At 47.9% G+C, this 24,467-nt stretch overlaps 1 protein-coding gene across 1 annotated transcript; it reads left to right on the forward strand.

The window, feature by feature from the left end:
* Window positions 1-14,222: 14,222 nt before the first annotated feature.
* LOC135819272 (uncharacterized) lies at window positions 14,223-22,560 on the forward strand. Its single transcript, XM_065332448.1, has 2 exons — window positions 14,223-18,836; window positions 20,434-22,560. The coding sequence occupies exons 1-2, from the start codon at window positions 15,130-15,132 to the stop codon at window positions 20,669-20,671; spliced, it is 3,945 nt and encodes a 1,314-aa protein (XP_065188520.1). The 5' UTR covers window positions 14,223-15,129; the 3' UTR covers window positions 20,672-22,560.
* The last annotated feature ends 1,907 nt before the right edge of the window (window positions 22,561-24,467 follow it).

Genomic DNA, 24,467 nt, shown 5'->3' on the forward strand with positions numbered 1-24,467 from the left:
AAAACAAAAGAATTTTTCTACATCTACAAAAAAATGTACTTTTGGTTTTGAAGGCTCACGTCACGTGCATGCATGCACTTCAGAAAAAAATTCAAAAAATTAATTTGATAAGGCTGCATTCACACACGGTACAAAAATTCTCGTTTACATGACCGTACAAGCCACTTGCAACGCCTGTGCATTCACACAGTCAAATGCAGTGCATGCCAAACACGTAAAGTGACCCTCGTGACCCATGGCGAAGAGCGGGAATTTTGATTTCTGCATGAGCTGAGCGCACCGGTACAGTGCTAGTGCGGCACTTGGCTCAACATTTCAAAAATACTATTTCTTGGTCCGCTAGTACGTATAGCAGTATGATCTCGGTGGAACGCCTCCACAACTGGTGTATTCCTCTGAGTGTGCTGGAGTTGGAAACGATCGCGGCCGTGTACGTGTATATCATTTCCTGATCACCTCCGGATAGCTGCTTTGCGTACAGGTTCAGCTCATCTGCAATCCTCATCTCGGGAACAGCTCTTTTCATCATAGTTCCACTTTCCTGGTATTTTCTCCATGGACTATAGTTCTATCAGTCGTAGCTCCACCTCGGCAGAAAAGACAACTCGAGGCATGGTACGGATTCACCAAAAACTAACAAAAACTCTGCGCACTCAACACACCAAACCACTCGTTTCAACTTGCCTGAAAACTAAAAGTCGAAATCCGCTTTCAAAGCCGCCTTCAAAGCCGCTCCGGGATGGCTTTGAACGTTCATGTGATTTTTCACTTTTCGCGCATGTTTCCATGCCCACTTCAAAGAACATGATGCTTGTATGCGGTTTTGTACCGTGTGTGAATGGGGCCTAACCGCAATCAGTAATAGGTACAAGCTGGATAGACATTTGTGTAGAGGGGACGGCTCGATACCGGGACGTTTTGACAGCCAAATTTGTATAGACCCAAACCGATCATCAGCGTTGATTTTTCACTCGAACTATGTTTGTGGAAGGAAACTGGCATGTTGAAGTTTGCTCTGGGGCCAGAGTCAATCGAACTGAGCCACTCCTTTGTGTTGACCCATTGCGTCCAAGTTGCCCAATTTTTCGCTTAAAAAAAAGTTCAAATCAGAGGTGGCTCCAAACCGGACACGTTTTAGAGTGCACGTCAAATTCACTCTGGGTCTGAAATTAGGTAATTGCTATCGCTCCACGACGGCCAGTACAGAGTAACAATAAGCCTTGTGTGTGATTCCATTAGTTTTGATTGGTATGCGGTGCTTGACGAGAGGCGAGCCGCTGTTTACCTGCGACAAGAAGTTGATTTTTCGAAAGTCGTAAAACTCAAGTCGCAGTGCGAAGCAACACGTCAAAAACTCACCTGCTTGATATGGCGCTTCTGGTCATCACAGAGCCATGAAATTTTGGCTCGAAGTATAACACATCGTAGTCTCACTGTGACATATGTTTTCTAATCAAAATACCAAGAGAGAAAGTGAATATTGAGTCCGTTCCGGTTTGCAACCGGTGTCCTATTTGAAACCGTCCCCTCTACACTTTATTCATGTAATGTAAAACTGTGGAGACAATGTGCAATAAAACGATGAAAATGTGAAGAAATGGTGTAGAGAAAATGAGGATTCAAACAAGTTTTCGTACAACACTCATCAGGAATCTTCGTTGTACTAAAGGACAATGAAAACAAAATTGAACTATTATAGAAAATCTAAGTTAGAGAAATAACACTAAGAACAACAGCAGTGAAATTTACAAGTGTGAATTTTATCAATGAAAGCGAGAGCAATAACGAATGCGTGTACTAACACTAAACTTGCAACTGAAAAATGAACAAAGAAGAGAATGGGACAAAGTGATAACAAATAACAGCAGTACATTACACCTAGAAAATTAACGGCCAAGCTTGGCCGCACCAAACATGACACTTTACTTGAACAATTTCAACCCAATTATCTATCCTTCTGTACACACAAATTAGGCTTATACAGACGCTGACAGATGGCTTCCAAAACTTTTAACTGTAGTCCATAACCATGACGACCACGGCACAATATAGTGAAAGAAGAGTCGGAATACGAATTGCAACAATCACGACTAGCCAACAGATGATTGTACACTGAAGACTTGCTACCACGAAACCTACGCACAACACTAGCATTCTCACCGGCACTCTCACGATCACTACAATCGTCGCTCTCCGACTCATTACTCCCTTCACCGTCCGTCCCATCATCCGCTTCCTCTCCGCTCTCTCTCTGTTATCCCGCCTGACTTGGTCCATTGAACGGGACTCGGCCGTCACCCTGCTGTCACGTCCCTCCTTGCGCCCTTGTCCGTTGAGTGCGTAGCTTCTGTTGTAGTTGGCTGTTGATCGTCTTGGTCTTTCAATAGTGGGCTTGGATGGTGGATTAGTTGTGGTTGCAGTAGATTGCATTGTTGGTGATGGTGTGGGAGCTGCCGATACGCAAGGTGGGTCTTTTTGAGTTGGCAATTGTAGTGTTATTGCCATTGTCAATGTTGCTCGCGGTCTGTCACTGGCAAGGTCCACCGCCGCAAGAGCCGACGGCGGAGGATCAGGAGGAGGCAGTGGGACCGGGACCGCAAGCGGCACCACCCCAGCCAAAGCCGCCGGGGAATTCATTGTGTATATTTTGCCCGTAAAAGAGGCTGTGTACGTACGTACGTACATGTAGATGTACGTTTGGTTGGACTTGTATTTCTACATGTAATAATACTTGGACTTGGCGCCGGGGACTGCGGCCCGGGATCTCCGGGAGGCCCGAGGAAGGTCGAAGGCGAGGATCTAACCCATGCCATGGCCATAATCTACACGTACATGTAGGATCTAGGATAGACCGACGTCGTTACGTCACAGAATACTATGTAGTATACAGTCAGACTTCCAAAACTAAAATTGTACCTGTCTAATGACCATTGATGACATGTACAGCGGAGATTGGATATAAACGACACTCCTTCGGGAGAAAACAAAATGTGGCTCTATTCGATCTGTCAATAAACCGATCTTCACATTTAGTATGCAATATGATTGTCTACCGGTATCAAAATGACACTCACTAAAAGGTACTGCAGGTAAAGCATGTACATATAGCATGTATGATAGAATCCAACACTGGTAAACCAGCATTAGATAAACCTTGAAGTTGTTGTAGTTCACGCAATTGTTAGATTGACAGCATGAAAAAAGGTGGAGGACACTGTGTTCGAAAACAGTGACCTTACTACAACTAGCCATTGGCGGATTATGCTCGGCCAATCGTCAAATTATGCTTTTGATTATGCCACAATTATGCCAACAAATATGCTGAATTATGCTCGGTTCCACTATGTATTCACGCTGTACATAGAGGATTGAGAAACCACACATACACCCCAGCGGCCCCAGGGCTTTCTGACAAAGCTGTGTTATGCCCTAAGCATAATTTTTGTCTAAACCGAAAGATTATGCCGACCTTACACGTTGGAATCCGTATTATGCCGGAGCATAATTTTTGACAAAGCTGTACTATGCACTAAGCATAATTTTTGTCTAAATCGAAAGATTATGCCGACCTTACACGTTGGAATCCGTATACTATGCCGGAGCATAATGTTTTGGCGAAATCCCAAGATTATGCCAAATATTATGCCGGCATAATCCGCCAAGGGCTAACTACAACCTTCCGCGGTTGGCAGAGCCCCGGTCCCTGCGGACCATTACAATTAATTAAAATGATGGGTATCGCACCCGGTTCTGACCCTCATTATGCTAGGGGGTTAGGAGACTACTCCTGATGCCGTCGTGTTGTCTTCGCTCATTTCTTTAACTTGTATAAAACTTCTTTTTTCTTTTTTCTTCCAACTTCTGCCCATGGCGTCCTTCTCTCAGCTCGTCAGCTGTCAACATAATGAGGGTCAGAACCGGGTGCGATACCCATAATTATGGTTCATATGGTCCGCAGGGACCGGGGCTCTGCCAACCGCGGAAGGTTGTAAGATCACTGTTTTCGAACACTAGGCCTTGACAGATTATGCTAATATTTTCGTGAAATTATGCTTTTCGCATTGCTGAAAAATTGCAGAATTATGCTATTTTTATGCTAAAAGTTATCATATTATGCGGCATTATGCTCACATATGCTGCTATGTATATGATGGTTCTGTGCAAAATAACAGGTAAATTAGAGGGCGTTGTACTGTAGTAACAAAAAGTTCAACGGGGTCAACGCACCGTCCGACCTAGCTACGACCGTCACCCTGGTCACTGATTGTAGTGGACTGGACATGTTATCAAGGGAGTCGTAAACCTACGCCTTCCTGGTGCGTCTACTTGTACTTGTACTTGTAGAACATGTACAACTGTATGGAATTTGATGCGAGCAGGCGGATTAGTCCAATTTTATGCGATTCGTATGCAGTTTGCCTCGAATTATGCGATTATTCGATTTTGGCAGGAATTATGCGAAAAATTATGCTAGCATAATCTGTCAAGGCCTAAGGGAGTCGTAAACTTACGATTTCCTGGTGCATCTACTTGTATCGGTACATGTACTTGTACTTGTAGAACATGTACAACTGTATGGAATTTGATGCGAACAGGCGGATTATTCCAATTTTATGCGATTCGTATGCAATTTGCCTCGAATTATGCGATTATTCGATTTTGGTAGGAATTATGCGAAATATTATGCTAGCATAATCTGTCAAGGCCTATCGAACACAGTGTCCTCCACCTTGTTTCATGATGTCAATCTAACAATAATTTATTTATATAGCATACTACTGGTAGTAGTACTGCAGTCCATTCCATATACATGTAAGTGTGCACTCTTTTCCAGTCAAATGGCCAATAAGTGTGCACTCTTTTCCATCTAGTCAAAGGGCCATTGTGTATGCCCCATGGATTCTACATGTAGGCCAGCGCCAGCCTGACAGGGGAATACCCCATGTGGATGCGTTGAGATGATCAATAAGGTTCATGACTTCTTCAAAGACAAAGCATAGCAATTAGCAGCGGCGCAAGAAAATGCACGGAAATCAGGCAGCAAAGCGAGCTAAAAAAATCAATTTTCCATTTTCTCTCTCAAATTTGGACAGATTTTGATCCGGTTTCTTTTAAAAGGAGCAGCAAGCAAGCGTGCATTCACTCAGAAAAAAATTGCCTTGTATTTGTACACAGTCGTATGATGGGAGCATGTAATAACAGTGCACACTTAGGCCAAGTAAAAAAAAAAGCTAGATGATCGTCCCCGTCCGCCCCAGTTTTTGTCAGCGCCCCAAGAAATATTTTATTTTTTAAATCGTGAGTTTTTGCCGAAATCGTTGGTTTTTTACCGATCGCGGATGCAGGAAACATGTGCACGCTTTGTTTAATACTTTCTTTACTATATGGACCACATACTACTAGTATATCACAACGTCAGTATCGATCTGCTGAAGAAAGAAAAAGAAAAAAAGAAAAAAAAAGAAAAAAAGAGAAAAAAAACCTTGATGTTGTTGTGTACACTGTGTGCATGAGAGGGTAAAAAGTAAAAAAATAAAAATAAAATCCTCCCGCCCTCCCCGATTTTTCCAAAAAAAAGGACGATCATCTAGTAATTTTTTTTACTCGGCCTTATAGGGAATGGACTGTAGTATACTAGTAGTAGTACTACATAGTAGTAGTAGTAGTGATAGAGTGCGGATGGAGATTTTGCTCCTCCGCAGTTTTTCTAATTGTTTTATCCACTGTCCAGGTCAACCGGTTGTTAACCTACGTCATTACTTTCGTCTAGGTTTCAGGAGTCGGCTCCAGTACGGCAGTAGTTTTTACCGCTGTGGAGTTGCCCAGTCCGCTATTCCTCCATCCAGCTGGTGTCGTATTGCCTGGCGAACCGGCCATTGTGCTGTAGTTTCGGTGCCTTCGCCTTTGGGCCTTGGATGAGATGGCTTGCTGTGTTGTGCTTCGCGGCTGAGTCACAGTGAGTGTTTTCCCGCATGGTCTGTGGCGAGTGACATGCGAGGTGCTCTTCACACCTCGCGTCTCTTCGCGACTTGTTCTGCCCGTGCTGCAGGCTGCATGGCGTGTCACGGCGTGGGGCGTCGGCTGGGCCCTGTTGCTCCTGCAGCAAGAAAACTGGTACGTGCGGAGCATGTTCGTGCAATAAGGATGGACGATGCTGTGTCAATTGCTACCCAGGTCAAGTTGGGCGCTGCGAGAATTTGGAAATTTGGATTTGCATGATGTTGGTGGATCAGAGGTGCCTCAAGGCCTTTCTGCTGGTGATCCGCCGGCCTGGAGCGGACGAAGAGTGCAGCCTTCTCGATCGGGTGAGTCCGCTGCTGGCCGGACCGGTGGTGTGCCTCGCGAGGTACGGACTACTTCGGTATCCAGGCCCCCGTCGTCGGCCGCCGTACGCTCGGGTGCGGCACCGCCGACTGGAGTCGCAGGATCTTCCCAATCTTCTGTGTCTGCGACTGCGGTTCCGTCTGTGGAGTCACTACGGGTGGACTTGCCTGTTCCTGTGTGCTCGGGGATGGTTCCTGATTGCGCTGCCGCCCCTTCGCCCGTGGGTGCTTCTGCTGATCCCACTGCAGCTTCCCACGTACCTGCGTCTGCAGCGCCGACCTCTGTGGGTCCCGGCTCGTCTCGACAGCCTCAGTTCGTTGATCTGCCACCCGAGAAATGTGATTCTCCAGAACCCGATGGCTTTTGGTCGTTGCCAACGGACGATATAATCATTTTAATGGACAAAACCCATGCAGAAATAGTCAAGTGGCAACGGAATCTATTTATCATACCTTTCGGGGATGAGGGTCGTCGGTTCATCAAAGAACTAGGTCGCCTGATTGGTCTTTTCAGCGGCGGAACTCGCGACGGAGCTTTCGCATGGTCGGCTGTGGTCATTGCTTGCCATCTGATTCTGCAGCGGCCTTTTGTAGTATCCAATGCCTCTGACAACAAGAAATCGTTACGCAAGCGTCTTGACTGGTGGAGGTGCGGGGACATGGCGGCATTGCTGCGTGAGGCACGGTGCATTCAAGCCCATCTACCCGGATCAACACCTGGCTTCTGATGACCTGTGCTCGGCTCTGGCTCGTGCTGCCAAGCGTCTTTGCACTGAGGCAATTGAGCCGCGGGATCTCCGCTCATTCCTGGCAGCAAGGCTCATTCCATTGGATAAGCAGCCTGGGGTAAGGGCGATAGCCATCGGGGAGGTGTTTCGTCGCGTGATTGGGAAAGTGGTCATGTTGGTTATCGAGAGAGATGTGGCTGCGGTTACTGCTCCTCATCAGCTGTGCGTCGGCGTCCCGTCGGCTTGCGAGGTCGGGGTGCAGGCTTTGGCCGGCCTCTATGACCGCGAGACGACTGAAGGTATCCTGCTGGTGGATGCGTCCAACGCCTTCAATTCTCTGAACAGGGCCGCGGCGCTACACAACATTCCAAGAATCTGTCCTGCCGCTGGGCGAATTTTCATTAACACCTACCAGGCCGACATCCCTCTATACCTCAATGGCGGAGAGGTCATTTTTTCCCGGGAGGGTACATGCCAAGGGGATTCTCTTGCCATGGCGTTCTATGCTCTCGCGACTGTGCCCCTGGCATCTCGGCTGTCGCGTCGACTTCCAAGCACCAGCCAGATTTGGTACGCGGATGACGATGCCGCAGCCGGAGAGCTCCTGCTGCTGCGTGGGTATTGGGATTGTATCGTGGAGGAGGGGCCCCGGTATGGCTACCACCCCAATGCCATGAAGACGGTTCTACTCATCCGTCCACATTTAATGGAAAGGGCCCAGGAGGTATTTGCCGGCACTGATGTCCGTATCCGGAGCGACGGCGTTCGTTACCTTGGCGGGGCCATTGGAGACCAACAGTTCCGAGGGAATTTTGTGAAGAGCCGTGTTGAGGAACTGTCCACATTGGTTAGGTGCCTTGCTGGTCTGGCTGTCACCCAGCCTCAGGCGGCCTTTCGCGTCTTCTCTGCCTCTCTGCAGTCCCGTTGGACTTATCTGCAGCGTGCAGTCTTTGTGGACCCTGCCCTGTATACGCCACTGGATGACGTCATCAACAAACATCTGCTACCAGCGTTAACAGGCCATCCTCTTGCGGCTGATGGTGTACTCCGTCAGCTATTTGCAATGCCTGTGAGGAATGGAGGGCTGGCTATCCGCATTGGCAGTTTGCGTGCGGAGGCTGAGTATCTCCTTTGCCGGACGTCGATAATGGCCATGGTGGATTGCGTGCTGACTGGTGCTGCCGATGGTCCTGATGCTATCGATGGTCCTGTTGCCGATATCATCGCTGCCTCCAGGGGTTTGGCCACGCAGGCTCGCCGGGAACGCCATGCGCAGCACAATGCTGCATTGGAGGAGATCAAGCCCGCTCTGACGGATGAGCAGCGCCTACTAGTGGATGTCGCAGGTGACGGCGATGTGTCAACGTGGCTGGTTACGCCTCCCTCGGCTTCATTCCCTTTAACTATCTTCAACAAGTCTGATTTTCGAGACGCATTGTGCCTGAGGTATGGCCTGTCGCTTGATGGCATATCATTATCCTGTGTTTGTGGCCAAGACATGTCGGTTCATCACGCCCTCACGTGCCCAAGCGGGGGATACCCTACCCAGAGACATAATGAACTTCGGGACCTCCTGGCAGACGCACTCGCTAGTGTTGTTTGCGATGTCGAGATTGAGCCACCGCTGATGCCGCTGGGTGGTGAAGCCGTCTCGGGAAGCTCAGCTGACGGTGCTCGTGTGGATGTACGGGCTCGTGGCTTCTGGACCAGGCAGCAAAACGCCTTTTTTGATGTACGGGTCACGCACCCAAGGCCGTCTTTGCTGTCTGGACCAGAAGTGTCGAGGCAGTTATCCCAACACGAGCGTCAGAAGAAACGTCAGTATTCCGATCGAATCAATCAGGTGGATCGAGGATCGTTCACTCCGCTTGTTTTCGCCACCAGTGGACAGTGTGCTCCCGAATGTGGCATCTTCCTGAAGACCCTCGCAACACAACTGCACCATAAGAACTCGGACATACCATATCGTCTCATCATCAGCCACTTGCGCTCGAGAATCAGTCTATCTCTGATGCGGTGGCAGATTACTTGCTTCCGGGGGTCACGTGCATCATACCTACGCTGTGGATCCGGCATTGGCCGACATTGCTTTGTGACGGAGTGCCGTACGTTGGCTCATATGCCGCGCTGACGGGCATCAATGGACTTGCCATAATATTGTCATTGGTTTCATTCTGTCTCAGAGTGTTCTGTTGTATTAATTTTGTTTTCGTTTTAAAAGCGTTTAAGCGGTTGGGGTAGTAGCGATGCTTGGATGGTGTTTGCGGGTTTGCTCTTTGTTTTTGTATTCCCTAGTTGGCTTGATTCTTTTATTTTATTTTCTGATAGGATTTTCCTATTTATTTGATTTGATTTTTGCTAATTTCTTGAATGGTTTTGTCACCATTGCCTTTCTTACTTGCGCTTTTCAGTTTCTTCTTTCTGATACCCGGTTTGTTTTCAAATAAAGGCGAAGTTCAGTAGTAGTACTGTAATGGGTAGCCGAGTGGTAGGCGCGGTGAAATCAACAAGAATTACTTTTATTCTACTTCTTTCAGGTACACACCTGAGATATAATTATTAGTGAAAGAAGAAGCGGCAAAATAACTGACTTTCTCTCCGGTGCACACCTGGAGGTTGAATAGCTCGTTATTATCAAAATCTCATCTTCATCAAAACAGAAATGCGCAGCCGCTTTTATGCAGCAGACGCCGTACGCTTACATACGGAGATACACTAAATATACATCAGGCAAAGCTCCGTATTAGTTCCGTACTGCTTCCGTATTGGTCGGGCAGGGATACTCCAGTCTCTCCGGAGGCGTGGGTTCGAATCCCACCGCTGCCACCAATTTGTAGCGGGCCGCAGTCTCTCGGAGGCAAGAACGCTCAAGGGTCTCAGTGAACACACTGTAATTGGCAATTGAAATGTACTTACTGGAAACGAAATTAACTTGCAATGGAATTAACTAACTGGCAACTAAATTAACTAACTGGCTATAAAAGAATCGTGCGCAGCAGCTTTGATACAAAGGCAGACTCCGTACGCTAATTTACGGGGATACAGTACGGGGATATGCTATACTCTAATCACTATACGCTTTGAAGTCCCCAGCGTGCTAACGCTACAGTACTACAATAGTAGTAGTAATGCTATGCACAGTTCACGTTTGAGCACTCTGGCAAGGTACGTTCGGGCCTGGTTTAAATCTGGCTATGGAAATTTTATTTTTCATTTCTATCAGGGTCGGCCTCGTTTCCTCTGCGCTGCGCTGATGATTTCTAGGCCCTGGTGGATAATGCTCGGAAAAGTAGCGTTTTCTGCTCGACATTCTGCTCGTATTCTGCCCCATTCTGCTCGTATTCTTCCGGATTCTCACGTGATTGTGAACACAATAGAGAGGTTAAGTTTCACGTAAAAGTCTTACGTCCGTGAACTTTTACGTCAAAAAGTGAAAAAACTCACGTAAAATTTGACGTGTTTTACGTGAGTTGACTGTCCCGCACGTTCGTTCATGACGTGAGTTTTTGGAAGTTTCGCTTGGTTATTCCGACCGAATTTGTGTGAGTTTCCGGAATTTTATCGAGTTTTATCTAGTTTTATCTAGTTTGTTGGAAGATTTGATATTTGTGCGAACTAAACCCGAATCCTGCCAGGCAAAATTTCACGTCACGTCGCACGTGTAACTTAACCTCTAAAAATTACACGTAACGTGAGATTTGCACCGCGTTTTGAAAAAGGGCAAAAAACGTGTAACTTAACCTCTCTAATGGAGCCGTAAATAGCCGCCAGCAGCCCTCTCTGCACTTCGTAGCTGGTTCTGCAGAGTATATCTGCTCCTTCTTCTGCACTTTTCTGCCGAATTCCGCTCATTCTGCCCCTTTTCTAAAATAACCCATATTCTGCTCGAAATTCTGCCGGCATTATCCGCCAGGGCCTATTGAGTCCACAAAGGACGAAACAGTTCTGTCCACAGATTGAGTACTAGTAATTCATATGGATTTCAGATGTGTCTTGTACTTGCATGTACATGTACATGTACCTGTACATGATTGTACATTAGATAATCCACTATCAGTCGAGTACCAGCTGCACTAGATAAACCAGTTGTTATAGTTCACACATGTTGGTGGTTTGACAGCATGAAACAAGGTGGAGAACACTGTGTTCGGAAACAGTGACCTTACTACAACCATCCACGGTTGGAAGAGCCCCGGTCCATTGGGACCATCTGAACCATATGGGTGTTGAACCCGGTTCTGACCATCATTATGCTAGGGGAGGTTTAGACTTCTCCTAACGCCAGTCGTGTGTTCTTTGATCGCTCTTGAATGTTGTCCTGATAATCATAAAAAATACTACTAGCTATCTCTTCTTCTTATTCGCGGGATCCGCGTCGGCATCGCTTGAATGTTCAGAAACACCCAAACTAGCCTTCGCATCCGCAGGCCACCACTATGCCTGTTAACCTTAGTGGCGAATGCAGACCTCACAAGTGAGTCAGGGGAGAGGAGGTTAGTCTCTCAACCAATCGGGCGTGTAACGGCCCATAACCCTGTAAACTGCATCCTTGTTATTCTCACTCCGAGCTGTGAGTACCCAGTTGACCGTGGGTGTCGGCGCAGTTCAACACGCGTAAAAAGTCTTTTTACACGCTCCCTGCTACCAGCGCGGGTCTTGAACTCGGGACCTCATGATTCGCAGGCAGGCCTGCAAACCAATCGGCCATGTGCGTTGGTACTTTCTCCCTCTCCCTCCCCCTCTCCCTCTCCCTATCTATGTATCTATGTATCTATCAACAAAGGACTGAGGGACCTAAGGGACGTATCTATCTAGATCTATTTACCTCTATCCTCTATCTATCTCCCCATCTTTGTCTGTCTGTCTGTCTATCTGCCTCCCTCCCTCTCTTTCTATTCTCTCTCTCTTACTCTCTGTCTCTGTCTCTGTCTCTGTGTCTCTCTCTGTCTCTCTGTCTGTCTGTCTGTCTGTCTCTCTCTCTCTCTCTCTCTCTCCCTCTCTCTCTCTCTCTCTCTCTCCTCTCTCTCTCTCTCTCTCTCTCTCTCTCTCTCTCTCTCTCTCTCTCTCTCTCTCTCTCTCTCTCTCTCTCTCTCTCTCTCTCTCTCTCTCTCTCTCTCTCTCTCTCTCTCTCTCTCTCTCTCTCTCTCTCTCTCTCTCTCTCTCTCTCTCTCTCTCTCTCTCTCTCTCTCTCTCTCTCTCTCTCTCTCTCTCTCTCTCTCTCTCTCTCTCTCTCTCTCTCTCTCTCTCTCTCTCTCTCTCTCTCTCTCTCTCTCTCTCTCTCTCTCTCTCTCTCTCTCTCTCTCTCTCTCTCTCTCTCTCTCTCTCTCTGCGCCCTACCTATGTCATTCAGCGGCAATGCAGCGGCATCTGATCGCAAGGGTTGGTGCTGATTGAGACCTTCTTCTTTTCAGTATACAGCTAGTGATCCCTGAGCTGCATGCTCTTATTTTATACTTATGTTATATCCTGCTGGGCGGCCTGGTCTCTCATGCATGTCTCTAAGCCATTGATCAGCGCAAAGACGACCACCTCCTTGTGCATCATGTATATTTCCGTGGTCTGGATCTGAGTGTCCTGATGCAGAATATAGGCTCTTGAAGGAAGGCAAAGACACGGATGACTTGGCACGGACCTTCACACCCTCATTGGCCAAGCAATCATGCCTAGTCACCATACTCCAGTGTGACGTTGTGTACCATCACACATGTTCTGCATCCGATTGTCATGTGGCTTTTAGTACTAAGAAAACAAAATCCGCTATCTAAAAAGATGGAACTATGTTACTAAGGCCAGGGGGCTAAAGCATGATGACAGAGACAACTAACTTGTCCTGATGAAGCTTTGTTGCTCGTCGACACTGCAGCATGCCGTTATCCATTGATTTCACTCCACGTGTTCAGTTGCGTGGTAAGACTCACAGGGCCACGGGTAATGTTACAAGCTGTGGCCGGGGGTTGGAATGGAGCCGATATTGATGGTGATTGACATTGTGCACGCATATACATACCACACACACACACACACACATACACACACAAACACACACGCACGAACACACATACACGCACGCAAACGCATGACAACGCATGTACTTGTAATACTCAGTGCCAAAAACGCTCACGTTGGTCTCCGCGGAAAAGAGGAGAGCGACTCAAAAGGAATCTTGGAAAGATGACTGAATTGGCTATTGAACTGCCCAGCGGCCGCCACCCCTGAACTCACCAAATTCTTTTTAGACTTGGAAAGGATCCCACTTCTAGGCTCACCACACATCAGCAAGCGGGTGAGGAATGGGTGCATAAAAAAAGATTGACGAGATCAGGGTATCCGCGCCGGACTCCATCTTCATTTAGCCCTATCCCAGTAAACCTGATGTTTTTTGTCAACTTGTTACTAGTGTCGGTGGACACATGCACACACACACACACTCACACACACACATAAACACACGGGCATACACACACAAATGGAAATACACACGTAAATCTACCACATTTGTCATTTGTTGTTGCACATATTTTGAAGTAAATCTACCAACACACACACACACACACACACACACACACACACACACACACACACACACACACACACACACACACACACAAAACAGTTTACTGATTTTGTCCGTTGATTATTCTGACATGTGTCTGACCCACCGTATGGCTTAGCTCATCCGAGAGCCGAGGAGAGAGTATAAATATAGACACCGGAAGTAACCGCATCCTTACTGATTTGCTCGTTAGCACCTTCATGTAAGGCCATGGCACCCAGTCTGCATTGGACACTGAGGATAGTATATGGGGGATGTGGTGGCCCGCCGATGCGAATGTCTTTGCTTGATATGTTCCTAAACACGTCAGGTGATGCGGCCGCAAATCCGGCGAACTTTACTTTAAGGTATCTTCGACCTCGGCAATCTCTCCTCCATTGCTTGATCAGGCTGTGTCCAGTATCCAAATCCTGTTGTCGCTAGAGCATGAACGTCGTATACAGCCACTGGCGGATACGTGAATATTGTGTCAGATCGATCAGGCGTGACCATCCGACTTGAATCCTGTACTAGCGGCAATCCACAATCCGCTTTACTGACTTGACTATGTTGTGGACTACAGGGTTTACCGGGTGTTAGCGGCCGTCGTGAGTTGCCTTCGGGAACGGTCACGATAATTTACTTCTTTTTACTATGTTGTGGACTACATGGAGGGTTCTGAGCAGTGTGCTTGGCTGCGAAACAAACTGCATGCCCAGTGGGCTAGCTCCAGTGCCGCTCAAATAGAATCCGAACTGAGGGGGTCGAGTGCGCGCCGAGCGCCGTGCCGTCCTACACCTGCGAACACTGACCTGTGATAGTGTGCAAAGCGCACCTGATCGGATTTCACTCAGCTGCACCGAACTACTGTACTAAGTTTAGTACATGTAATAGTAGTGGTGTGTGCAGAGGTGTTCTGTGTATGACAGAAGAGAAAGACCTCCGTGCCGCCGGTATAGAGCAAGCAGAGTGTAATGATACATTAGAACACCAGTGCAACAAATAGCACACCAGAAGAAGAGTGACGTTAGAGGAGGAACAGCAAGGTTGACTTTTGAGACCTTTCGTTCGTCATAGAGTTGTTGTGTTACCTGCCTGGGCTGGCCCCACTCCCAGCTAGTGCAATTTGTCACGGCCTGTATCTCAACATCCGGATCCTACAGGTACGTCTTATATGCAACGACGTGTAAGCTCTATGTGTATATTGGGGCAAGTCCGCGTAGTAAGCATGCTCAGAGAATTCTTTCATCTGAGGCTGCAGTTAGTGAGTGTTGAATTTGTTGGCAAGTTCGTGTAGTTAGCCTGTGTTGAGTTGTCCATCAGTATCACCTGCTGCCGTCGACATTTGCTGCATGCTGCCCAAGCATTCATCTACACTGACAATCATCTTTTGATCATCACCGAAGCTTCCATTGTAGTGCCCTACTGCCACTAGTGCAGTAGTTGGTGCTGACAGTGGAACTACAGTGTATTCTGGTGGTCTACTACTCGTTCACACTGTTCCACATTATCTCAGGGTTTCAGAGTGACCCGCAGTCCTCCATACATGGCAGTGTCCATAATGCACCAGGTGCTCAACCTGTTAGTCTTGCTGCTCATCTTGGAGGTGCATGTTGAGCCCTGTGCGGCAGACCAATGTCCCTTCCTTAACACTAGTGCCATAGCTAAGCCTCTCAGCGCAAACACGGCTCTGCGCTACCTCCCGCAGCCCGTCTCCGAGCACCCCGGTGTTCCTGGCTTGCCGCTCCTGATCCCGGCGCTCACATTGCGAGCACGTCGCGGCGCAGCCAACAATGGGAGCAGCGGACTGGCGGACGGGGAAACGTTGATCTCCGCAATCCGCGTGGCTGGTCCTACCGCGCTTAGGCTGGATTCCTTCGACGTGTCATACAGAGGTGGGCAGACTTGGCAGAATCTCGAGTCGTTCCTGTTACACACGGTGAAAGGATTTCCTGATGGCTGCATGGGCCTGTTTGGCCTTCCAGAGCGCATAACAGTATCTCCAAGTCAGGAGTATCTCGTACTGCTGGACTTTCCGAGAGGACCGTGTGAAGACCTAGTTCTAGTCTATCGTCTCCGGGAAAAACTCCTGCTGTCCGTCAATACGAGCTTGGTCAGGGCACCGAGGGCGCTTCGTCCCGGGATGACTAGCCTGCCAGGTCCCTCTCCAGACTCTTTCCGTATAGCGTCATATGGCGGGTCGCAGTGCGATTCGGGGCAAGTCGACGCCTGCTTCAATTTCAGCTCCGGTGTGTGGCTGCTTGATATGGATCTGGCCAGGCCCAACGTGATGCTGTCATGGCGGGAAGTGGACGTGCGGTCGTCGGCTTCGGCAGTCACGCCTGGTCCGAGGGCTGGCTCGCACCTGTTCGGCACGGATTCACATCTCTTACTTTACGGCGGTGTGCAAAGAGATCAGACTTCGTTTGTGCTGCGATGCGACTTCTGGGCGTTCGACTTTCTCTCTCGGCAGTGGACAGCTCTCAGTAGTAATTTTGCCTGCGAGAACTTGCGACTACTGACTAGTGAAGTGTTGAGTGCCCTGTCCTGGTCCAAAGCTGCTTATCTCTCATCGGCATCTCAGATTCTCATCACACGCACAGATCCTCGCACTAAAAACGTGTATCTGGTGATCTGCAACTTGCGCCTCGAGGACCATCATGTGCAATGCACTAACGAAACTCTGACGGCTGCTAATCCTAACACGATCGGAGACTGGTACGAGCTAGTGGCCGGATCACGGGCATTCTATCTTGTCCGCACTGATCGCGAAGAGTCGTACGAAGTCACCCTGTCCGTCACTGCATCCCAGCCTTCAAGCATAACGCCCATCCTGCGACCACTGTCCTCGGAGATCGAGCGCCCAGGCTTCAGCGGCTTTCAGGGATGTGTAGGTTCAGCTGTTCTAGGTATGACTGGAGGCCGCACTATCATGATCTTCGGCGGTCAATGCCCATTTCAACAATTTCGAGCGCAGATTGGAGACGGCTTGCGACCTCCAGGAATGCCCATTTGGATACTAAGTACATTGACTAATCCGTTCATGACGGCCGTGTTCCCTTACACGTTGTCACATCCTCATCCTGGTCCCAGATTGCCTCTGAGACAAGGACACACGGTCGTCAGTAATCGCTACTTCGCAATTCTCTACGGCGGTAAAGAGTACGAAAACAACAATGATTTTCACATGGACGCTTCGCCCTGGTGCTACGATATGTATCACGAAACATGGATGGAGTCGACGGTGAGTCCGACTTATGACGCCATAGGTCCGGAGGCACGTCATGGTCACGTGGCATTCGCTCACTCGTTCGGCCGTAACGCGACGGGATTCGTCATCCAAGGTGGTCAGGTGCCGTCACCCGGTGATGGGGCTGTGACTGGTATTGTCGGAGATCTGTGGTTCTTTGCTTGGTCGGAGCTGCTGGAGTGTACAGGCCGCTGGTACGATCTGACAGCCAAGGCAGTCGGTAGTCCACTACCATGCCGTACACTCCACTCGCTGACGCAATTCACTGGTAGGATAATCCTCTTTGGAGGAGAAGTTGGTCAATGCACACCGCAACATGACCATACCCCTCGGCAAGCACACGACCAGGAAGACGATTGGGACTTTGATTCATTCCTCACCGTCCTAACTCTGCACAGCCTGGATCACATCGGCGTGTCACGTGTTCACCTCGCAAAGCCCATGCGACGACGGATATCGCACACTCTGACGCAATACACGAATAGCGATCTGCTACTGTTGGGTGGAAGGTACGGACTGGCTCCGGGACAGAGTGCTATCGAGTTTGCGCAGGATGCACTCCTACTCCGTCTGCCCCCTTCTCTGTGGGAGCAGGATGGCGTCAAGCTTACCTACACAAACAGTACAGTTGAAACAGTGCCCTTCTTCAATATATCCCTGTTTGGTCATCGCACTGTTGGCAGCTACCTATTCTCCGGACTAGTTCCTCCGCAGGATGGCAATCAGCGATCCAATTTTCTCGCTCTCAGCTACAGTGGAGCCTGTCCTAAAGGTTACGAGCGGAGCCGCAACAACACGTGTCAGCCGTGCCCGCAAGGCTACTTCTCACCCGATGTGTTGTCACCGTGCGTGCAATGTGGTGTTCTACTTACCACTGTTGGTACAGGATCCAGCAACTGCACTGCCTACGATCCATGTTACACGCGATTCTGTCATGGCAACGGCGTGTGCCTGGTACGTAGCAACGCTCAGGCCTACTGCAAATGCAACTTCGGCTATTTGCCGGACGATAACTGCCGCCTGCCCCTCGTCTACCTCTACGTGTTGGCTGCAACGGGTTCGTCCACTCTCACCACCCTACTAGCCACGGCACTCGTGCAGTACATACGCAAACGACGGATACTGCGTCGCACGGAAGAGGAGCGTCAACAGCTCGGCCGCGCTTTGGCCCAATCGAATCGAAAGCTTGCTAATGTGAACGAGGGAGCAACAATCAAGTGGTCCGACCTGGTCATCGACCAGTGTGAACTCGCACGGTCAAGATCTTCAGTTCTCTACCGGGCAAAATGGACTGACCTGGATGTCGTGGTCAAGAAGTTCACGGCCACCAGCAAGCAATCCATAAGCCTGCAGCAAGAATCGCCCTGTGATATTTTCGTGCGAGAAGCAGAGACGCTACGTTCTTTGCGTCATCCCAACATCGTCATGTTCCTTGGAGCCGGCATGGATACAACCAGTCGTCGGCCGTTCCTGGTCATGGAATACTTGGTCCGAGGCTCACTTGCCAGGATCCTGCAGGACAACAGCGAAAGGATCGAGCAGAGCGATCGCGTGCGATTCGCACTGGATGCTGCTCGCGGCATGGCGTACCTGCATGGGCTGGAGTACCCGCGTGTGCATCGCGATATCAAGAGCAGCAACTTGCTTGTTAGTGAGAAATGGGTGGTTAAGGTTGGTGATCTGGAGACTGCACGACTTCTTGAGGAATTCCTAGCCAACACTGACCAGCCCCGCCAATCCACACAGTACGGCAGTATGGACAATGCTGCTCCACCACGTGACCAAGACCAACAAGAAGAACAGCAGGACGTTGAGGCGTCGGGCGAGACTCAACGCTTGCTACAGGGCCGCAGTTCAAGGGCGCAGTCGAGACATCAGGTCGCATGCATTCAGCCAGATAACCATCGCGTGCGTCAAATGACAACAGGTACAGGAACGGATCGCTGGAGATCGCCAGAGTCGATAACGAAGAACCAACGCACCACCAAGGGTGATGTGTACAGGTGAGTAATTCATATCCATGTAAGTATGTATTGTTGTTGTTGTTGTTGTTGTTGTTGTTGTTGTTGTTGTTGTTGTTGTTGTTGTTGTTGTTGTTGTTGTTGTTGTTGTTGTTGTTGTTGTTGTTGTTGTTGTTGTTGTTGTTGTTGTTGTTGTTGTTGTTGTTGTTGTTGTTGTTGTTGTTGTTGTTGTTGTTGTTGTTGTTGTTGTTGTTGTTGTTGTTGTTGTTGTTGTTGTTGTTGTTGTTGTTGTTGTTGTTGTTGTTGTTGTTGTTGTTGTTGTTGTTGTTGTTGTTGTTGTTGTTGTTGTTGTTGTTGTTGTTGTTGTTGTTGTTGTTGTTGTTGTTGTTGTTGTTGTTGTTGTTGTTGTTGTTGTTGTTGTTGTTGTTGTTGTTGTTGTTGTTGTTGTTGTTGTTGTTGTTGTTGTTGTTGTTGTTGTTGTTGTTGTTGTTGTTGTTGTTGTTGTTGTTGTTGTTGTTGTTGTTGTTGTTGTTGTTGTTGTTGTTGTTGTTTGTTGTTGTTGTTGTTGTTGTTGTTGTTGTTGTTGTTGTTGTTGTTGTTGTTGTTGTTGTTGTTGTTGTTGTTGTTGTTGTTGTTGTTGTTGTTGTTGTTGTTGTTGTTGTTGTTGTTGTTGTTGTTGTTGTTGTTGTTGTTGTTGTTGTTGTTGTTGTTGTTGTTGTTGTTGTTGTTGTTGTTGTTGTTGTTGTTGTTGTTGTTGTTGTTGTTGTTGTTGTTGTTGTTGTTGTTGTTGTTGTTGTTGTTGTTGTTGTTGCTGTTGTTGCGTGTTGTTGCTGTTGCTGTTTGTTGTTGTTGTTGCTGCTGTTGCTGTTGCTGCTGTTGCTGTTGCTGTTGCTGTTGCAGTTGCAGTTGCAGTTGCCAGCGGCGACTGTGGCGGTGGTTGTGGTGGTGGCCCAGACAAAGAGAGAGAAACAGATGAGTTAGGGGAGAGAGAGAGCCAAAGAGGAAGAGAGAAAGAGAGATGTCATCAGCCTTGCAAGCTGTGGAATGGTGTGCTGTGGAATGGTGTGCTGTGGAATGGTGTGCTGTGGAATGGTGTGCTGTGGAATGGTGTGCTGTGGAATGGTGTGCTGTGGAATGGTGTGCTGTGGAATGGTGTGCTGTGGAATGGTGTGCTGTGGAATGGTGTGCTGTGGAATGGTGTGCTGTGGAATTGTGTGCTGTTGTATGGTGTGCTGTTGTATGGTGTGCTGTTGTATGGTGTGCTGTTGTATGGTGTGCTGTTGTATGGTGTGCTGTTGTATGGTGTGCTGTGGAATGGTGTGCTGTTGTATGGTGTGCTGTTGTATGGTGTGCTGTGGAATGGTGTGCTGTGGAATGGTGTGCTGTGGAATGGTGTGCTGTTGTATGGTGTGCTATTGTATGGTGTGCTGTTGTATGGTGCAATCCCAGCACAACCTTATATTATCAACATGTTTTTTTGTGCAATCGAACCTTCGGCGATGTGTGTGTTTGTTTGCCTGTCTCTCGACCTAACTACTAGTATCTGTCTGTCTGTCTACGCATGACGTGTTTTGTCTGTGCACATGTACACGCGTTCCTCCTTCTTGTCCTCCTGGCCCTCTACTGGCTTGCGCTGCAGCTTTGGTGTGGTGCTGTACGAACTGGCCAGTAGGCAGTTGCCCTACGCCGACCTGGAGTCCACTGAAGCCATCTTAGATCAAATAACTGAGGGGGAACCTCCTGGCGCCATGCCTCTGGGCCTACCCTATGCTTATTGCCGTTTGGCCGAGCGTTGCATGAAGTCGTCGCCTACGGAGAGGCCCACCTTTCAGGATATTGTCACTGACCTGGAAAGACAGAAGCTGGACTTAGCCTGAGCGTAGTGACGAGACTTCGTCTTACTCGCACGTCTTGCGCAGTGGTCGGGAATGAAATACGACCCCATGAGAGTACAATAGCTCCAACCACTGGATTTTATACATCACCCCATCTAGTCGCGGAGCCGGATTTCACTTTGCACCGATGTGCTGGCGTTGTGATTGCGCTTGCAGCCTGCACTTACATGTACTTGACACATGTGCAATGCAGTCATATGTCATGTGACTGTGCTCATGCATACATGTACATGCAGTCATGTGACTGTGCTCATGCATACATGTACATGCAGTCATGTGTCATGTGTCTGTGCTCATGCATACATGACACAATCATGTATCTGTGTTGCTGAGTAATGTTGGACACCACTACTTAGGAGCATTCGTCTATCCGCACTCTTTCCATGCTGCTTACTGCACATACATGTTCAGCCTATAAAATCATTATACAACAAGTCATGTACAATCATGTGTTAAATTTTATCTACTACTGTACTAGTACAGTCATGTGTGTATGTTGGGCAACAATCGTCACCCTCGTAAACGTCAACCTTGTTTTACTTGATGTAAATGTTATTCTTTTGGCAATGAAGATAACACCTCATTTGCCAAAATACATTCCTTTCCCCCACTGAAATGTGTCATGCATGTACAACGCTTTGTGGTTCGACTTCACGGCCAGATTTTGACCTTCCTGTAGTCCCAGCACTGAGATAAACATAGCGACATCTACATGTATGTCTGTGCTAGCGAGGATCGTGGAGATGGAACTCGCTGGTTGCACGCAACCATCCCGACAGCCTGTACAAGAAATGCGCGGGAGAGAACTGTAGAACAAGCCCGACGTGTAGTGCAAGGTTCTGAGAATGTTTCGATTTCTTTTTACCACAACTCGTTCACCTTGTTTTCGCAGGTAGAGGGCGTATTCAAACAGCAACATGTAATCGTACAATGTACTTGCGAGCATGTCAATTTGCGATTAGTATCAATTGCACAGAGGCGGTGTGTCTGTCTGATGATTGGTTCAGCCATGAAACTCTGCGTCACATCGGAATTTGCCCAAGGTTTTCATTGTGTGCCTTTCAGTTTGTGTAGCATAACTATAACTATAAAGCATTACCATCTCATACAGCGCACGCAGCTCATGTAGAGCCTACATCCCCATTTTTTGATCGTTTGCTTTTCGTTTTTGCTTTCCCTTTGTTTCCCCTTCTTCCTCAGGTACGTGCACTGTGATAAAATAATTATATTAGAAATAAAATATAAAATAAGCAAAGTTTGCGACACCCTATCAGCGTTTATTATTCTCCGGGAACGGACACGATAATTTACTTTTTCACTTTATCAGTATAATTATTGTCACAGTCCCCGTAATTGTCTCCACTCTCTGTGATGTTCCCTCTTCGCTGTGACTGCGCTCACACATATAGAGTTACGCGAGGCCAAGCCGATAATTACCTTTTTTTACCCATTGTGCACACTCAAGCTGGATACAAATCTATGTCATTCTTTGGCTCTGACCGCTTTAACGCACTACTCGAATCCCTTCGCACTTATCATATCCCCAATTCATTTCGTCAGGAACTTGAAACACATTCATTTACCTTGGGTACCCTGTAAGAAGACCTTAGGGCCTGTTGGGAATGCCCAAGGACTAGAATAGTGTAACGTGCTGTACATTCTTTGCCCTTGCTTCTCACTTACATGTATATCCATTACTCATAGTACACAAACCCTCATTTCTTCATGCACTCTTTCGTCTACTTTTCTTCTTTTCATTAGTACCTGACGAATTAGTGACGATGGCAATAGTGCCGAAACATTGTACGTTTTTGAATTGGCTCGGTCCTTTCCAGTGCTTTGGGAATGGGTGTGTCCACTGTCCACGCAACTGTTCTTCCAGTGCTTTGGGAATGGGTGTGTCCACTGTCCACGCAACTGTTCTTCCAGTGCTTTGGGAATGGGTGTGTCCACTGTCCACGCAACTGTACTTGTAACGTATAAAGCTACAAGATGCCTCGAAATTACTTCTCACTCAATTCTACTTTTCGCATGCAAATACATGTACATGTAACTGTGCTTATTGTGACCACAGTTCTAATTAATTCCTGCGCACAGTGCGCGAAACACATGGACATGCGCATGCACGTTCTGTGCACATCTACTCGTAACTTGACCATGCTTCGCACCATGACTCATGAGCCTTTTTTACGCACACAATTAGCACACCATGAAGGATATGCAAGACAACAACATTGGTAAAAGAATATGCAAACCCAGTACAACAAAGGATATTGAATTCAAATATATCCCAAAAACAACGACAATCTGTGATTGAAACTAGACCAACGTGCAGCTACATGTACATGTACACATTGGAATCTTTCTACTGAGGGAAAAAGAATAAAGCAGCTTCAAAAATATCAAAAAGGCTGGGACAAATAACAGAAAAACCTGAACACGATGAGGAATCAACAACATTCTCACGTACAGCGTACATGTACATTGTACATTGTGGTATTCAGTCTAAGTCTGCCACAATGGATACCTCCACAGCGGTTACGTCGGCAGACGACGAGAAAAGGGCATGGGCAGAATACATGGATCGGCTACCACGCACACACATAATCACTTGCCCGTATTATCGCTTTAAGGTTAGACGGCATCCGGAGACGACATTGTATAATGCCATGGTGAGGGACGACTCACCCATCTTCTCCGCTAGCAACGCAGCAAATAATCATTTCTTGCATAGAGCTGACGCGCACTTGCTCATACAGTCTGTTATAGACACACACAAAAAACGGTGCAGGCCGACCGTCGATAATAACGTGAACGGTAAAATGCAGAACCACGTCTAATAGTAATACCTGGACAGACGAGGCGTGCTCCACCACATCACGCGAGCGCTTCTTCTTGGGTGTCTTGTGACGGGTGTAGGCTTCGGAGACCCTCAAACGGAGGAGCGATTTGAGAGCGCCAATCGGTTGAAACCCCTACAAACCCCGTACAATACTAGCAGGCGCAAGTCTAAACGCTGTGCATGTACATGTCTATCACACGTACATGCACAGGTTTTAGACCTGCGCGCATTGTAAGGGTTTTCAACCCGTAATTCTCTTTTTCTTTCTTTTTTTTAGTATTTATTTGAATTCGGATAGCTCAACAGTACAGAAGTACAACTACAAAGAGTACCGAATAGAAGGCCCCAAGAACGGAAAACCAAAAACCAAAACAAAAACAGCAACATCAATTTACTGATTATGCACATTGCTTGAAAGCAAATCACAACAATGATTAAGAGTTAAGCTGTCTTTTAGCCAAATAGCCAATTTGACGCGGAAATCTGCGATAGTAGTGCAGGACTTCAGGTCGTCTGGCAAATAATTCCAAACAAGAGCCGATTTACTTGAAAAGGACAGAAAGACTGGCTGGCTTGCGTGACGACACGCTGAGATCTCTCGGCGAGGTACGACGCAAACCAACGCAGGGCGCTTGCATGCACACCCATGCCATGGAGTGCAACGAGAAACTGTTGATGCTGGACGCGATCAAACGCCTTGCTGAGGTCGACAAAGGCTACACTGGTAGTCTCACCGCCGTCCTGGGCCAGTTTCCAATCATTTACAGCAAGTGTGAGCAGTTGTGTCGTGGAACGAGCTGGTCGGAACCCAAATTGGTGATCGTGGAGGTGATTTTCGATGGTCAAACTGTCACATACCTGATTTAGAACCAGGCGCTCCAGAGTCTTAGCCAGAATCGACGTGAGTGACACAGGACGATAGTTCGAAGGAGAAGT

The sequence above is a fragment of the Sycon ciliatum genome, chromosome 6 (assembly GCF_964019385.1).
Source record: "Sycon ciliatum chromosome 6, ocSycCili1.1, whole genome shotgun sequence".
Classification (NCBI taxonomy): Eukaryota; Metazoa; Porifera; class Calcarea; order Leucosolenida; family Sycettidae; genus Sycon; species Sycon ciliatum.

Coding starts and splice junctions, on each gene's coding strand:
- LOC135819272 (XM_065332448.1), top strand. CDS start 15,130: ATGGCAGTGTCCATAATGCACCAGGTGCTCAACCTGTTAGTCTTGCTG. Junction 18,837..20,433: donor ACCAAGGGTGATGTGTACAG/GTGAGTAATTCA, acceptor CTTGCGCTGCAG/CTTTGGTGTGGTGCTGTACG.